Source organism: Oncorhynchus nerka, linkage group LG3, assembly GCF_034236695.1.
Source record: "Oncorhynchus nerka isolate Pitt River linkage group LG3, Oner_Uvic_2.0, whole genome shotgun sequence".
Classification (NCBI taxonomy): domain Eukaryota; kingdom Metazoa; phylum Chordata; class Actinopteri; order Salmoniformes; family Salmonidae; genus Oncorhynchus; species Oncorhynchus nerka.
The window spans coordinates 70,483,721-70,501,294 of NC_088398.1; the positions used below are offsets into that span (position 1 = coordinate 70,483,721).

Here is a 17,574-nt window from a genome sequence, read left to right on the forward strand (position 1 = left end):
GTGAGGTGTTGGGTTTGCACCAGACAGCGTTTTCCTTTCCTAAAAAGCTCCATTTTAGTCTCATCTGACCAGATTTCTTTCATATGTTTGGGGAGTCTCCCACATTGCCTTTTGGTGAACACCAAAAATGTTTGCTTATTTTTTTCTGGACACTCTTCCGTAAAGCCCAGCTCTATGGAGTGTATGGCTTGGTGGTCCTATGGGCAGATACTCCAATCTCTGCTACGGAGCATTGCAGCTCCTTCAGGTCAATATGGACTATTTTGTGTATGTACATTAAATCCAAATAAAAATTCAGATTACAAGTTGTAATGCAACAAAATAGGAAAAACGCCAAAGAGGGTGAATAATTTTGCAAGGCGCTGTACAAAACATGTTATAGAAAATATGTTAGTGTATAGAATAATCTAAGCGTATAGAATATAATAATCTAAGTGTATAGAACAATCAATCTCCTTTTTCAAGGAGATTGATTGTATGCTGAGTGCTTTGGGTTCTCCCTCTCCCTTCATCCCTCTGTCTCTCTCCCTCTATCCAGCCTACATCGAGGACGTGGCACGCTGTGTGGACCAATCCAAGCGCCTCATCATCGTCATGACGCCCAACTATGTGGTGCGGCGGGGGTGGAGCATCTTTGAGCTGGAGACACGCCTCCGCAACATGTTGGTCACCGGGGAGATCAAGGTGATTCTGATTGAGTGTGCCGAGCTGCGTGGCATCATGAACTACCAAGAGATGGAGGCCCTCAAACACACCATCAAGACCCTCACTGTCATCAAGTGGCGTGGCCCCAAGAGCAACAAGCTCAGCTCCAAGTTCTGGAAGCAACTGCAGTATGAGATGCCCTTCTGCCGCACCGAACCCATGCTGAGCCATGAGCCAGCGATGGACGTCAGCGAGCAGGGCCCCTTCGGCGAGCTCCAGACCGTCTCCGCCATCTCTATGGCAGCTGCCACCTCCACCGCCATGGCCACGGCACACCCGGAACTCCGCTCGTCCTTCCACAACTCCTACCACACCACCATGCGGCAGAAACACTACTACCGCAGCTACGAGTACGACCTGCCGCCAGGGGGCACGCTGCCGCCGCTGTCATCACTAGGCAACCAGCACACCTACTGCAACATCCCGCTGACGATGCTGAATGGACAGAGGCCGCCAGTGGGGAAGAGCCGCGAGCACAGTGTGGAGGAGGACCACACTAACCACGCCATGCTGCCTCTGTTGCCCAGGGAGACCAGCATCTCCAGCGTCATCTGGTGACCAGGGGGAGCGGGGCAGGGTAGAACCTTACGACACTAGCAGAGAAACGCGGTTTGGTCTGGTTTGACTTGGATCGGTTTGGTGTCACGCTTCTATGAGCCAGTACTGATTGGCTACATCTGAGAGATTGTGATGAGTTCGGTTAGGAGTGGACCCCTGTGAACAGGCAAGACAAAGTCGGGGCAGGTTTGGTTTGGAACGTGGTCCTCGTGTATGCAGAGGAGAAGTTCTTAACCCGAGGATTAAAGATTCAAACTGACAACAACAAACTGTTTGATCAAAAGACATCAGAGTTTGATCAACATGAACTGTGAATAAAAAATAAAAGAACCCACGCATTGGCACTTGTGCATGCGCGCGTACACACACACACACATACACACACACACACACACAAAAGGAAAACAGGGTCTTGTACATATATTTTCAGTTTATTTGTAGCATAAGTGTCTTCCTGTTTGTGTTTTTCTCTTTTTATTCAATCATGTTTGTTGCCTTATTTACTTTAACTTTGCTTTAACTTGTCACACAGATTTATATATTTCTATTTTTTCTGTTTTATTATTAATTTTTTATTTAATTACAATATGCTTATGAAGAAAGCCAGTATGTCATGTATCTGCGCTGTTGTGTTTTCTATCTTGACTTTATGTAGTTTAAGATCTTTTTTTTACACACTTTTGGGGAATTGCCTGGACATTGCAACGTTTCACTCCAAGGAGCAGCATCTTGTTGTTGACCTGTATAAGGTGTATATCTAGTTTTTAAAACAATCTTTTAAAAAATCATAGAATATGCAAAAAGAAGGAAGAGCTACTGGTGATGTTGATGTAACTTCCTGTGGACCAGAGGAAGGGGATGATTTAGAGAGGGGTCCTAGTCCTCTCCAGTCAGTCAGTCAGAGCGCTCTCTAAAGCTTCATATTTTCTATAAAAACAAACAGCCTCGCTGTTTTAGTGTGATAGTGAAATCCCTCACCTTAAAAAGAAATGTGTTGATTATTTTAAAAATAAGTATATTTTTATAACAAAAAGAGTTTGCTTGGAAAGTCATACTTATTTACATTTCATCTGACATTAAGGGGGATGTGTGTGTGTGTGTGCTAGGCTGGTTTTGTACACCACTTAGATATGTGGTTCCTGGTTTGTTAAAGGCCAAGTGCAGTCACTGAGGTTGTAATAATACTATAAAATTATGAAAATTAGGCCCTTTTAGTGTAGGAGCTGTTTGAAGAGCTGTTTGTTCAGCCTGTTTTGGAGGGAGGGAGTTTTGATCTTTCATGGTAACACCATGCAGTAAATTAGAACAATAAGAAAGAGTACCAAGCCTCTCTGCCAATAACAGCAAATATTCAGTTTTCCCCTTCCCACTCAAACCACTCACAGACAGTCTTAGCAAAATTCTTGCTTGATAAATTGATATTTAGACACTAATTAATTTTTTGGACCATTTTAATTGTAAACAGTCACAGAAAGGCACTTAATTGTTACCCAGAAATGATTTGATATTGAGATAAAAACAGCTGCATTGGACCTTTAAGATAACAGTATGGATTTTGAGTACCTCATGAAACATTTTTAGATTTAAAAAATACATTTTCAATGTTTTGGTTGAGTTCTTGAAATATTTTCCCATGCTGAGAAGTCTGTTTTTAATCCCTGCTTATCTAGGTCATGTTTAAGGAAAGAAAAGGTGTGTTTGTGCTTCAAAATACTTTAAAAATTATATTTGAAGGTGTAATTTCTGAGTATGCATAGCAAATAGATACATATTCTATATATGATATAGATATTTATATAAATATATAAACACGATAATCACTTGGAAGGAAATGTCTATCTTTATAAAAACACAATCCATTCTTATCAGTTGCCCTTACGTTCTCACTGCATATTAAAAATGTGGATCTCCTCTCGATTCATTTATGTTCTGTTCATTTTAAACAGTCTTCCATGGTCCAAAAGACAGAGTTCCGGCCATCCAGGACCAGAATTCAATAGTTCTGCTCTGTAAGTAGTAGCTACTGTAGGCAGGCGAAATGAAGAGATGATTAAACACTGCCATCTGCTGGTTAATGTTGTATTAGCAATTGGTGCAATGAGACAAATAGGATCCACACACACGTGCACACAGTCATGCGCAGTAATATGGCCAGTGAGTGTGGCAGGCTGGCATGAATACACACATGTTCTCTCACACACACACACACACACACACACACCACGGTGGCAGGCATCAGTGATATAGCTGGTGTGTCTTCTGACAACTGGTCTTTTATTACTACATACACGATTAATAGACTTATAGAGGGGCAGCAGGTAGCCTAGTGGTTAGAGTGTTGGACTAGTAACCCAAAGGTTGTGAGTTCGAATCCCGAGCTGACAAGGTAAAGATCTGTTCTGTTCCTGAACAAGGCAGTTCTAGGCCGTCATTGAAAATAAGAATTTGCTCTTAACTGACTTGCCTAGTTAAACAAAGGTAAAACCGGGGAGAGACCTTTGGTGTGGTTATATATCTGGCCTATCAGAGGATAAAGTGGTGCTACCGTCATGCTTACGCCTATCCAATTATTTCAGGTCTACACCAGAGTGAAGTGGTAAGGACTGTTGGGGGCTTGCGGTCCACCCACAGGTTCTGGATTCCCTCATTGTCCCGGTAACAGCTCACACTCCTCCTGCCGCCGGCTCCATGGCATCTGTTGTCGTCTTAGCGTAATGCTACTCCTACTACCTCCCCTCGCACACACTCATCCCCAGTACGTGGGTGCTGTTCTGACCGCTCAGTGCCTGACCACCTTGTGTCTCCACGCTTGCCTGCTCCTCATCTGTCACACACACCCAAACAGTCCTACAGTATAGCAACTGGGCAGGAAGATTGCTTTCTCTAGAATCCAGATTGCATCGAGCCCTAAAAAACCCTACAAGTTTTGTGTCTTTGAGGTGTTGAGCAGCTCTCCCCACCCCCTGAATCCCTCCTGCAGATGTTGACCAGAGTAGCATTCCCATTTGTTCTGGGAACATCCTGCCCATTGATGGTGAGATTTGGAGAGAAGCGAAACACTCCCGGAGGCCATCCAACTCTGCAGGTCATTTCCTCAAGATTTTCTTCTGCACACCTGTGACTGCCCTGAAGCTGGGTTTTGTGTGTGTGCGCGCATATGTGTGTCTGTGTCTGCATGAGTGCATGACACTACCAGTGTGATGTTTAAACAGTGCCCTCTTGTGGTCATAACAGGTCCATTGCTGTTTCTCTTACCAGCCTTATGATAATCCTATAATGGATACAATTACACTCTAAACTGTGTGCTTGCATGATAAATTAATGCAATTGCACAGCAACAATCACCTATTGCCTCAGACAGAGACACAGGAAAAATCTATTGAGTCGAAACCAGAGTATGAGTAGAGTATCAATATGGTGAGATGTGAATCCAGGACAACAGTGAGTGGTAGAGGATTTATATAACCAAGCCCGGAGCTATACTGGGATTTCTACCAATCAGATTTGAAGAAGGCCATTCTTCACTGCTTAGTACCAGCTAGCTTCATAGGGCTCAGATCCCACACTCCGATGAAAAGAGAATGTTCCAACCTGAACAGAGAAGGACAACTGTGGAAAAAAGGTCATGTCCGCTCCATGTTTGCTGCTCCCAATTCAGACCCGTGTTGAATTAAAGATCGCATGTGGGAGCAGCGAACTGTGAACAGACATCAAACTTTATTCAGAACACATAATCCACCATAGTTACTGAAAAGGAACATTGGGTTTTCTGATCTGTCTGGGTAGATGTTGCCCTTAGGCACAGATCTAGGAACATTTTACCCTTAACCTTAATCGTTAGGGGGTAAAACTCCACTCTGACCTTAGATCAGTGTCCAGGGGCAACATCATCCTACGCCTTTCTGATCACCATAGAGACAGTTTGAGCACCACTCACCTGACACAAGCACGCAAAGCAATTCAGAGAATACTTTTATGATAGAAAAATAGTTTTATATAAAAAGAAAGTTACAGGCTGATCATCAGCCTGCCCCCAACACCCCTTTACCCCCACTGTTCTTAATCAACCAGTGTCCAAAACATCTTTAACAAAACACACACATCTCTTCCATTGTCTGTCCTTCGGTTCAATGGTCCATTCAGATCAAACGGTTGGTTAACAGTTAGTTAGTTCTACTAGAACTACAGATGTGTTCTTCTGTCCGTTCGATGGAAAGGGCCAGTCCAGAATAAACCCCACAGATATTGATCTGAGAGGATTTGATAGATGTAATATAGCAAAAAAAACATTTATAGCCAACCGAAGGGCAAGATGGAGCTATCATATTGTTCCTGTACAGCCAACCGAAGGGCAAGATGGAGCTATCATATTGTTCCTGTACAGCCAACCGAAGGGCAAGATGGAGCTATCATATTGTTCCTGTACAGCCAACCGGAGGGCAAGATGGAGCTATCATATTGTTCCTGTACAGCCAACCGGAGGGCAAGATGGAGCTATCATATTGTTCCTGTACAGCCAACCGGAGGGCAAGATGGAGCTATCATATTGTTCCTGTACAGCCAACCGGAGGGCAAGATGGAGCTATCATATTGTTCCTGTACAGCCAACCGGAGGGCAAGATGGAGCTATCATCTTGTTCCTGTATAGCCAACCGGAGGGCAAGATGGAGCTATCATATTGTTCCTGTACAGCCAACCGGAGGGCAAGGTGGAGCTATCATATTGTTCCTGTACAGCCAACCGGAGGGCAAGATGGAGCTATCATATTGTTCCTGTACAGCCAACCGGAGGGCAAGATGGAGCTATCATATTGTTCCTGTACAGCCAACCGGAGGGCAAGATGGAGCTATCATATTGTTCCTGTACAGCCAACTGGAGGGCAAGGTGGAGCTATCATATTGTTCCTGTATAGCCAACCGGAGGGTAAGATGGAGCTATCATATTGTTCCTTTATAGCCAACTGGAGGGCAAGGTGGAGCTATCATATTGTTTCTGTATTGGGCATGTTTTTTTTGCTTATTACTATCCAATAGGAGCTAGGGGCTAGCGGAAGTGGGGAAATGGGGGTGGAGAGTCTAGGGCAAGGTCACATTTCTAGTGTGTAGGGAATAAATGAAATTGGACTAAGGACTAAGAGAAGGACTTGGGGGCTATATCTAGGGGTTGTTTCTGGACAGGACCATAGAAAGCCTCTACTTCCCATAGAACATCTCCAGCAGGACCTCCTCCATATTGACGGCTCCAATGATGGGCTTGAAGAAGAGCTGTGCCACCACCGGGGGGCTGATGGCCCTCAGCATGGCCAGGGCGATGAGCAGCTTGGCAAAGCGCGTGGCGTCGTCCCGGTGGATCAGCTTCACATACTCGTTGAGAGCCTGGTGAGCCTCGCTCCGCAGTGACTGGATGTAGTTGAGGTAGCACAGACCAGGAAGATCTGGGGAGAGGTAGAGGGGGTGGGGGATAGTAGTGGAGGAGAATAAATCAATTATCATATAGAAACTTTGGACAAGTACATGAACTGTTTGGGTTGAAATTCAGGGAACCCGAGTCATCATGGTAACCAGGTGTCTCATCTGTTGAAAAATGAGAAGGTCTTGATTGTAGACTACCTCCCAAATCATCCACAAATATCTCACAACGCCCTCTGGCAAGGTTTCTGAAGTCTCCAGATATTGAAGGATGCAAATCTCTTAAAACAATACCAATTGCTAAAACAATAACACAAACTGCTTCCTTAGAAGTAGATGAAGGGAATAAATAGGCTAATATGGTGACTGTACACTGTGTTGAATGTTTAAAACTTTAAGAACACCTGCTCTTTCCATGACATAGAATAACCAGGTGAATCCTTATTGATGTCACTTGTTAAATACACTTCAATCAGTGTAGATGAAGGGGAGGAGACAGGTTAAAAAAGGATTTTCAAACCCTGAGACAATTGAGACATGGATTGTTCAAATGCACTTAAATACTTTTAAGGCGGTGATGCAACCGGTCAGGATGCTCTCGATAGTGTAGCGGTATAACTTTCGAGGATCTGGGGACCCATGCCAAATATTTTTTGACAAACTATTGAAGTGCCTTCGAACGGGTATGGTAGTAGGTGCAAGGCGCGCCAGTTTGAGTGTGTCAAGAACTGCAAAGCTGCTGGGTTTTTCACACTCAACAGTTTCCTGTGTGTATTAAGATTGGTCCACCACCCAAAGGACATCCAGCCAACTTGACACAACTCTGGGAAGCATTGGATGAATTGAGGCTGTTCTGAGGGCAAAATTGGTTCCTAATGTTTTGTACAATCAGTGTATGTTTGGTTTAACTGGATTATAAATATGCTGTATATATACGGCAGTGTAGCCTAGTGGTTAGAGCGTTGGACTAGTAACCGAAAGGTTGCAAGTTCGAATCCCCGAGCTGACAAGGTACAAATCTGTCGTTCTGCCCCTGAACAGGCAGTTACCACACTGTTCCTAGGCCGTCATTGAAAATAAGAATTTGTTCTTAACTGACTTGCCTAGTAAAAAATAAAAAACATATTGACTGCCTTTGATTATTAAAGTAGAAAGGTTGCACAAATATGGCATTTTAAAAGACTGTTATATTAAATGAAGTAACACATGGAACATTAAATACATCTGTTTCTCATATAATCAAGTGCCAGAATTCTGCATTTTGACATGTCCCTCTGTGCATCCTCTCTGACATCCAGGAAGATTTTAAACCACTTAACCCCAACATTTCTCCAAGTTTAAACCATCATTGTAAAGCCCTAGTTATTTTGTTAGTTTGACAAAGTCATTTCTGAAGATAATTTATACTGTTTATGGACATTTTATTGTGTTTTGTCATGGAAAACTAAGTGGGTCATGCATACAACTTCAACCGTGTTACCCATAGATACCGTCCGCAAGGCAATCAAACCCTCCGCAAGGCAATCAAACAAACGAAATACCAGTACAGGGACCGGTACAACCTTGTTTTTGCTCTTGAGATGGAAAAAAGTGTATTTTTTAAGGTGAATATGTGCTCTTTATGGCAGAATCTTAAAATAAGCTTTGTTTGTTTTCTGTATAAAATATAAATATGTAACTGCTTTTCAAACTAGAGACAGAGACAGTAATGTATTAAGTAATGTATTAAATTGCATATAGGGTATGTAGGCTATACCATTACATGAACTCAATCAAGGACACAACGAGACAATGACTAGTGCTTAAATACCGGTACAGGGACAAAGTGGAGTCGCAATTCAACGGCTCAGACACGAGACGTATGTGGCAGGATCTACAGGAAATCACGGACTACAAAAAGAAAACCAGCCACGTCACGGACACCGACATCCCGTTTCCAGACAAACTAAACACCTTCTTTGAGGATAATACAGTGCCACCGTGGCGGCCCACTAACAAGGACCGTGGCCGACGTGAGTAAAATATTTAAACGTGTTAACCCTCGCAAGGCTGCTGGCCCAGACGGCATCCCAAGCCGCGTCTTCAGAGCATGCGCAGACCAGCGGCTGGTGTGTTTACGGACATATTCAATCGCTCCCTATCTCAGTCTGCTGTCCCCACATGCTTCAAGATTGCCACCATTGTTCCTGTACCCAAGAAGGCAAAGATAACTGAAGTAAATGACTACCGTCCGTAGCACTCACTTCTGTCATCAAGAAGTGCATCTTACCGGCCACACTAGACCCACTTCAGTTTGCATACCCCCCCAACAGGTCCACAGACGATGCAATCACCATCACACTGCACACTGTCCTATCCCATCTGGACAAGAGGAATACCTATGTAAGAATGCTGTTCATTGACTAGAGCTCAGCATTCAACACCATAGTACCTTCCAAGCTCATCACCTAGCAGGAGGCCCTGGGTCTCAACCCTGCCCTGAGCAATTGGGTCCTGGACTTTCTGACGGGTCGCCCCCAGGTGGTGAAGGTAGGAAACAACGTCTCCACTTTGCTGACCTTCAACACTGGGGCCCCACAATGGTGTGTGCTCAGCCCCCTCCTGTACTCCCTGTTCACCCACGACTGTACGGCCACGCATGCCTCCAACTCAATCATCAAGTTTGCAGATGACACAACAGTAGTGGGCTTGATTACCAACAATGACGAGACAGCCTACAGGGAGGAGATGAGGGCACTGAGGGTGTGGTGTCAGGAAAATAACCTCTCACTCAACGTCAACAAAACAAAGGAGATGATCGTGGACTTCAGGAAACAGCAGAGGCAGCACCCCCTATTGACGGGATAGCAGTGTAGAAAGTGTAAAGTTTTAAGTTCCTCGGCATACACATCACAGACCAACTGAAATGGTCCACCCACACAGACAGTGTGTTGAAGAAGGCTGAATAAATGTGGCTTGACACCCAAAACCCTGGCAAACTTTTACAGATGCACAATCGAGAGCATCCTGTCGGGCTGTATCACCGCCTGGTATGGCAACTGCTCCGCCCTCAACCGCAAAGCTCTCCAGAGGGTCGTGCCGTCTGCACAACGCATCACCGGGGGCAAACTACCTGCCCTCCATGACACCTACAGCACCCGATGTCACAGGAAGGCCATAAAGATCATCAAGGACATCAACCACCCGAGCCACTGCCTGTTCACCCCGCTATCATCCAGAAGGCGAGGTCAGTACAGGTGCATCAAAGCTGGGACCGAGAGACTGAAAAACATCTATCTCAAGGCCATCAGACTGTTAAACAGCAATCACTAACTCAGAGAAGCTGCTGCCCACACTAAGACCCAATCACTGGACACTTTAATAAATTAAACGCTAGTCACTTTAAACAATGCCACTTTAAATAATTCCACTTTAATATTGTTTACATATCTTACAATACTCATATCATATGTATATACTGTATTTTATACCACCTATTACACCTTGCCTATGCAGGTCAGCTATCGCTCATCCATATATTTATATGTACATGTTCTCATTCACCCCTTTAGATGTGTGTATTAGGTAGTTGTGGAATTGTTAGATTACTTGTTAGATATTACTGCACAGTCGGAACTAGAGGCACAAGCATTTTGCTACACTCGCATTAACATCTGCTAACCACGTGTATGTGACAAATAAAATTAGATTTGATACTGTTTGTTTTGTGAAGCTTGCATTCGATTGCCCCTCCCTGTTGCACACAACAGGCTTCCATTCCCCCTGTCACAAGGATATTTATGACTGATTTAACATGAAGTTTTCCATACTGTTGGGCAACCTTGTTTTTGCTCATGAGATGGAAAAAGGCGTATTTTTTAAGGTGAATATGTGGCTTTATGGCAGAATCTTGATTAAGGTACTCTATTCAAAAGGATTAATTGGTGGAACGACACAATTGTCCATTATGCTCGAAATTGCCCACATATTAAATAAGCTTTGTTTGTTTTCTGTATAAAATATAAATATGTAACTGCTTTCCAAACTTTCAGAACTAGAGACAGAGTAATGTATTAAATTGCATATAGGGTATGTAGGCTATACCATTACATGAACTCAATCAAGGACACAACGAGACAATGACTAGTGAGTAAATAACCTGCGTTATTAAAGCATCCAGCACACCTGAGTTGAAGAGCACGGCTCCTTTGAGGTAGGCATATTCCTTGGTACTGATGTCTAAACCCCAACACTTTTTCAGGAACGCTTTGATGCCCTGGATATCCGCGAGAGAGACCCCGGGTGTTCCCGCGCTCTGCTCCGGCTCAACCTGTCTGTCCATGAAGCTGCCTTGGCTGACACAGCCACCGGTCAGGATCCGCTGCAACATGCTAGGTTCCGCGGTCTCCGTGGTCTCGAAGTCCACCCGGTCCTGCGCGAGGCCCAGCACAAGCAGCGGCACCCAGCCGTTCCGAACGAGCAGCAGCTGGTCATCCTCGGGAAGCTCGCGGAAACACGGCACGTTCTTTACAAATCGCAGAGTCTTCATGAGGACCGCGGATGCGGCTTTGCAGGTCACCTGGGGGGACCGGAGAGACCCCCGTCGCAGCGAGGAACCGCAAGAGCAAGCCTGTTGCTGCCTAAGCTCGAACCTCGAAGAAGAGGAGCAGGAGGAGACCTTGAGCACTTGGTGCTGCTGTCTGTGTTGTGGCTGTGATGTTGGTTCCTCGGTGGTCGTGAGGCTGTCGTTCTTCAGTATGTTGTACAGGATGCTGTTGTTATTGTTTTGCCCCCCGGCGCCCTGACAATGACAGCCCTCCAGAGTGGCCATGGCCAGTGGCGCGCTTACATCCAGAGAGGGGGAGGGTGTTTTTTGGCCCCTATTACCCCCGCGCGAACAGCAGCACATTTATACTAGCTCCCGTCTGTCCTCGAGCTTTGAGGACTTGTTGTTTAGACTTTTTACATATTCCACCTCAGAGACGCCTCCCACTCACTCACTCATGCTCTCTCTCTCCGCCCCTTTCTCCCTGTGCTGCTCCAGTCCTCCCCAGTACGTGCACCCAGAGGGAGCCAGCTGCTGCAAGTTGAATAGTAAGGTCCACTATCATAAAATAACATGTTAAGCAGCATCACCCCTTCAGTTAGTTTAAAATAGCCTATACGGAAAAGGACAAACGGTACCTCAGGGCATGCCAATTATATCACACAAGGAGGCAGACAGAGAGACTGGGGGGGCAGACAGACTGACCAATTCTATACCCTTGAGGTTATCCAGTTATTTTTGGACACAACGGTCTATATTTATCTCACTATCCCAAAAGCAAAACAAATATTCATACTTGCTCTATTTCTGTGAGTGTGTCTGTGTGTGCATACTTGTGTTTTTGTGTGTGAGAGAGATACTCTATTCTTAGGATTTTGTCTTGACTCCCTCACAGCACCGTTAATCAGCTGTTAGCTGGTAAAGAATAGGCCAGAGACAGAGCTGAAGGCTTAATTATTTTAGGGAGAATTTATCTGATTTTCTATGTGAACAGGAGCAGAGAGAGCAGCACTGGGAAGGCCTGGCGCTAACCTTGACTCGGACACACTGTTATTGATTTAACCGTGAAAACTGGAACGCTTGAATTATGATGTCATGACTCAACGCTCCCAGCACATCTGTCACCAGGGGTGGGGGGATGGACTAACCTGGAGGAAGGAAGGTAGAGGAGGAGGGGGAGGCAATATTCAGGAAGAATGTTTTTCTCTCAGATTGTATTATGGGACAAGACTGGGGGGGGGGGGAGGGAGGGAGAGATGGATAGATAGATAGAGAGAAGGACAGAGAGAAAGACACATAGGGGGCATCAAGTATAGGAAAGGTTGTAAGTGCATGAGCCTTGAGACTACATTTGGTAGTCCAGGGGAGAGCCTGAACAAAGACTTCCACACTGCCTCTACTGTATAGTGTTTAGAAAAGGTTGTTTTGGGCTTGGAGAAATGACTGGCATTGAGTGACTAGCCATATTCATAAACAGGGGAGAGAGACCTCCTTCTACTGTGTGCTCCAAGAACCCAAGACAGGAAGAGAAACTTTGACCGCAGCTTCAGAACATTAACAGAGAGAGAATGGCTTTCTATTGATACACAGCAGCAAGAAAATAGAGATGTTTTACATGTTTATATTCAATGTCGAGCTGGAATAAAGAACCAGACCAAAGGCTGTCCTCTCCACCCCTCTCAAACCCTCTCCAACCCTCCCCTCTCCTCTTCAACCCTCTCAAACCCTCTCCAACCCACTCCTCCTCTCCAACCCTCTCCTCCTCTCCAACCTTCTCCTCTCCTATCCAACCCTCTCCTCCTCTCCAACGCTCTCCAACCCTCCCCTCTCCTCTTCAACCCTCTCAAACCCTCTCCAACCCACTCCTCCTCTCCAACCCTCTCCTCCACTCCAATCCTCTCCTCTTCTCCAACCCTCTCCTCTCCATCCCTCACCTCCAACCCTCTCCTCTCTCACCCTCTCCAATCCTCTCCAACCCTCTCCTCTGCTCCTTTCCAACCATCTCCTCCTCTCCTCGCCTGCTCTCTTTGCCTCTCAGGTAATACAAATTCTTCTCATTCTGTCATAGTCTTCTATTCCTCTACTTGTTAATCTGGTTATGGTAATGAGGATGGAAGGCGAATTCAGGCCCCTACCCATGAATTGTGATTTTGCCTCAGAAGTCAGTTTCTTTAATGCCACAGAAAAGGGCCAATCGTTTTCCACCCACTGCAAAGACAGAAAGGCACTCATGTTTTACTGTACTGTTTTTAATGTTCATATGAGTGAGAGTGCAAAACAGAAAAGTGCTGGTTTGGAAGCTGTTAATGTCAGGTAACAGTTAAAGCCACTGTGCCAGATTGGCAGCAGATTTATGGCCTTAGATTTATAATCATGTTCTCATACTTTGGCTGGGCTATGGCTGAGCAGGGCTTAGCGGGAGAGATTTGGAGGGGAGTCGAGGAAAGGGGTTGTGAAAGGAGAGGGTGGGAGAGCAGAGGGCGGGTGAGAGGAGTGGAAGGCATGTGTAAGGAGAGAAAAGAAGAGGAGGAGGAAAGGAGAGAGGAGATGGGAGAGGCAGTGATATCACCCTCTTAGGTCCAGTTTGTCCTCTCCTGTCCTCTCCTGTCTGTGTGTGATGTGATCCAGACTGTCTCTCTGGGCCCAGATCTGCTGGTCCCCTGCCCAGTAAAACATGGGTCAGCATACCCCTGTACTACACACCGACATCTACTCCCTCTGTGTGTGTGTGTGTGTGTGTGTGTGTGTGTGTGTGTGTGTGTGTGTATGTGTGTGAACCACATGCTAAAATAGGAAGGTCACAGACACACCTTGGGTCACAGTGGCTAAATGTATTTATACATTGCCTTATTATACTTCAACAGAACAATCAACAAGCTCTCCCAGTCTCACGTCAGAATTAGACATTCATCCATGTTTCTCAAACGTCAAATTTCGATGTTTCAAATGTCAAATTTCGAAGTGCTTGGTTACTTCTCTGTATCATTCCAAGGTTAAGCACTAACTCCGTATTCTTAAGGATAGACATTAACTCTGAATTTTTAAGGTTTGGAATAAGCTGTAAACTATAAATATCAAAGACAATTTTCTATCGCTGGATTCGAACATGCAATCTTTGGCCACCCCCTGTGCGGCGGTTTCTTTTGTTTTTTACCTCTATATTCTTGCTGGATAGTTTGATAGCTAACATTGGGTTAATGCGGAAGACACATTTCAGTTGAATACATTCAGTCGGAAAACTGACTAGGTATCCCCCTTTCCCTTTCTAATGTTAGCGCCGTTAACTAGCTAAACTCTTATGTGGACGCCTCCGTCTAGTTCCCAAGAACAGCAGAACGGTAAGTCAACTTTGCTTTTGAACTTTGTAATCATCTCTAAAGTTGTTTTACCTGCAATCATACTAATTACCTAGATGTTAAGTTAAAAACCCTGATGATGTCATTCAAAGTTTCTTTGTAGCTAGCTAGCTAAGCTATCACTAGCTCGCTACTGTAGGTGGTTAATGTGGTCTACAGTAGGTTACAGTATCATTACAGATTTACTGAATGAAAAAAATATAGCCTTGGCACTGCTAGTCAGCTAGTTGGTTGATATGGGGTAGTGTAAGCTACAGTACAAAATTGCTAAATGATAACAACATGGCTTTGTCACTAGCTAGTAGTTGGTTGATGGGGTAGAGTAGAGTAGGCTACAATACAGCAACAGTAGCCTTCCATAGTGTTCTGTTATTTGTTGGGTCTGGAAATAGTTAAATTACTCAACATTATAGAGAGATCACGTAATCATGCAGCTGTGGAGGTGTCACATTGTCTTTATCCATACCATAGCTGCTGCGATGATTATGCCTTCTATTTGAGAGCTCTAACCTCTATGCCAGGTCTCCCTTGAAAAAAAAATGTTATGTTGCCTTGGTAAAATATTCTAAAGTTTGTGTGTACTCTTACAAGATAGAACTGTGTGGTTCAGTGGCAGATTTTCAAAAGAAAATAGACATATATATATATATATATATATATATATATATATATATACAGTTGAAGTCGGAAGTTTAGATATACTTAGGTTGAAGTCATTAAAACTTGTTTTTCAACCACTCCACAAATTTCTTGTTAACAAACTATAGTTTTGGCAAGTCGGTTAGGACATCTACTTTGTGCATGACACAAGTCATTTTTCCAACAATTGTTTACAGACAGATTATTTCACTTATAACTGACTGTATCACAATTCCAGTGGGTCAGAAGTTTACATACACAAAGTTGACTGTGCCTTTAAACAGCTTGGAAAATTCCAGAAAATTATGTCATGGCTTTAGAAGCTTCTGACAGGCTAATTGACATAATTTGAGTCAATTGGAGGTGTACCTGCGAATGTATTTCAAGGCCTACCTTAAAACTCAATGCCTCTTTGCTTGACATCATGGGAAAATCAAAATAAATCAGCCAAGAACTCAGAAAGAATTGTAGACCTCCACAAGTCTGGTTCATGCTTGGGAGCAATTTCCAAACGCCTGAAGGTAAAACGTTCATCTGTACAAACAATAGTACGCAAGTATAAACACCATGGGACCACGCAGCCATCATACCGCTCAGGAAGGACATGCGTTCTGTCTCCTAGAGGTCTCGTACTTTGGTGCGAAAAGTGCAAATCAATCCCAGAACAACAGCAAAGGACATTGTGAAGATGCTGGAGGAAACAGGTACAAAAGTATCTACATCCACAGTAAAACGAGTCCTATATCGACATAACCTGAAAGGACGCTCAGCAAGGAAGAAGCCACTGCTCCAAAACCGCCATTAAAAAAAGGCAGACTACGGTTTGCAACTGCACATGGGGACAAAGATCGTACTATTTGGATAAATGTCCTCTGGTCTGATGAAACATAAATAGAACTGTTTGACCATAATGACCATCGTTATGTTTGGAGGAAGAAGGGGGAGGCTTGCAAGCTGAAGAACACCATCCCTTCAGTGAAGCACGGGGGTGGCAGAATCATGTTGTGGGGATGCTTTGCTGCAGGAGGGACTGGTGCACTTCACAAAATAGATGGCATCATGAGGTAGGGAAATTATGTGGACAGACATATTGAAGCAACATCTCAAGACATCAGTCAGGAAGTTAAGGCTTGGTCGCAAATGGGTCTTCCAAATGGACAATGACCCCAAGCATACTTTCAAAGTTGTGGCAAAACGGCTTAAGGACAACAAAGTCAAGGTATTGGAGTGGCCATCACAAAGCCCTGACCTCAATCCTGTAGAAAATGTGTGGGCAGAACTGAAAAAGCGTGTGTGCGCAAGGAGGCCTACAAACCTGACTCAGTTACACCAGCTCTGTCAGGAGGAATGGGCCAACATTCACCCAACTTATTGTGGGAAGCTTGTGGAAGGCTACCAGAAACGTTTGACCCAAGTTAAACAATTTAAAGGCAATGCTACCAAATACTAATTGAGTGTATGTACACTTCTGACCCACTGGGAATGTGATGAAAGAAATAAAAGCTGAACTAAATGATTCTCTCTACTATTATTCTGGCATTTCACATTCTTTGTAAAGTGGTGATCCTATCTGACCTAAGAAAGGGAATTTCAACTTGGATTAAATGTCAGGAATTGTGAAAAACTGAGTTTCAATGTATTTGGCTAAGGTGTATGTAAACTTCCCACTTCAACTGTATACTGTGGCTTCGGGAAGAAGAAGACCCAAGAAGACTTGAGTCTGTAATCGCTGCCAAAGGGTTTTAAAGAAAGTACTGAGTAAAGGGTCTGAATACTTATGCAATGTTATATTTCAGTTTTTTATTTGTAATATATTGCCAAAAATTCTAAAAACGTGTCTTTACTTTGTCATTATGAGGTATTGTGTGTTGATTGATCAATTTAAAAATGCTACGGGTCGGTAGACATTTAGGCAGGTGACCTTAGTGTACTTGGGCGCAGGGACCATGGTGGTCTGCTTAAACAAGTTGGTATTACAGACTCAGTCAGGGACAGGTTGAAAATGTCAGTGAAGACACTTGCCAGTTGGTCATCACATGCTCGGAGTACACATCCTGGTAATCCGTCTGGCCCTGCGTCCTTGTGAATTTTGATCTGTTTAAAGGTTTTACTCACATCGGCTATGGACAGCGTGATCACACAGTCGTCCAGAACAGCTGGTGCTCTCATTCATGTTTCAGTGTTACTTGCCTCAAAACAAGCATAGAAGTAATTTAGCTCATCTGGTAGGTTCATGTCACTTGGCAGCTCGTGGCTGTGCTTCCCTTTATAGTCTGTAATAGTTTGCAAGCCCTGCCACTTCTGACGAGCGTCAGAGCCAGTGTAGTCCGATTCAATCTTAGTCCTATATTGATGCTTTGCCTGTTTGATGGTTCATTGCAGG

The 17,574-nt window shown here is 44.2% G+C and overlaps 2 protein-coding genes across 3 annotated transcripts in view; one reads left to right on the forward strand and one right to left on the reverse strand.

Annotated features, from left to right (window-relative positions):
- LOC115118222 (interleukin-1 receptor accessory protein-like 1) overlaps positions 1-3,180 on the forward strand; it is a 538,706-nt gene extending 535,526 nt beyond the window's left edge. For both annotated transcript variants that reach the window (XM_065015162.1, XM_065015163.1), the window contains one exon: positions 539-3,180. In XM_065015162.1, the coding sequence (XP_064871234.1) occupies positions 539-1,263 (725 nt within the window). In that variant the 3' untranslated portion in view covers positions 1,264-3,180. The remainder of the gene's footprint in view (positions 1-538) is intronic.
- A 1,693-nt stretch (positions 3,181-4,873) lies between these two features.
- Positions 4,874-11,642, reverse strand: LOC115118220 (nuclear receptor subfamily 0 group B member 1-like). The gene is made up of 2 exons (XM_029646795.2): positions 10,836-11,642; positions 4,874-6,697 (listed from the first exon to the last, which is right to left on the reverse strand). The coding sequence occupies exons 1-2, from the start codon at positions 11,557-11,559 to the stop codon at positions 6,456-6,458; spliced, it is 966 nt and encodes a 321-aa protein (XP_029502655.1). The 5' UTR covers positions 11,560-11,642; the 3' UTR covers positions 4,874-6,455.
- Positions 11,643-17,574: the final 5,932 nt, after the last annotated feature.

What these genes read in the sequence shown, in the direction of transcription:
- LOC115118220 (XM_029646795.2), bottom strand. Translation starts at nt 11,559, where the DNA reads ATGTGCTGCTGTTCGCGCGGGGGTAATAGGGGCCAAAAAACACCCTCC. An exon ending in AGCCGTGCTCTTCAACTCAG is followed by an intron (nt 6,698 to 10,835) that starts GTGTGCTGGATG and finishes ACCTCTCCCCAG; the next exon opens with ATCTTCCTGGTCTGTGCTAC.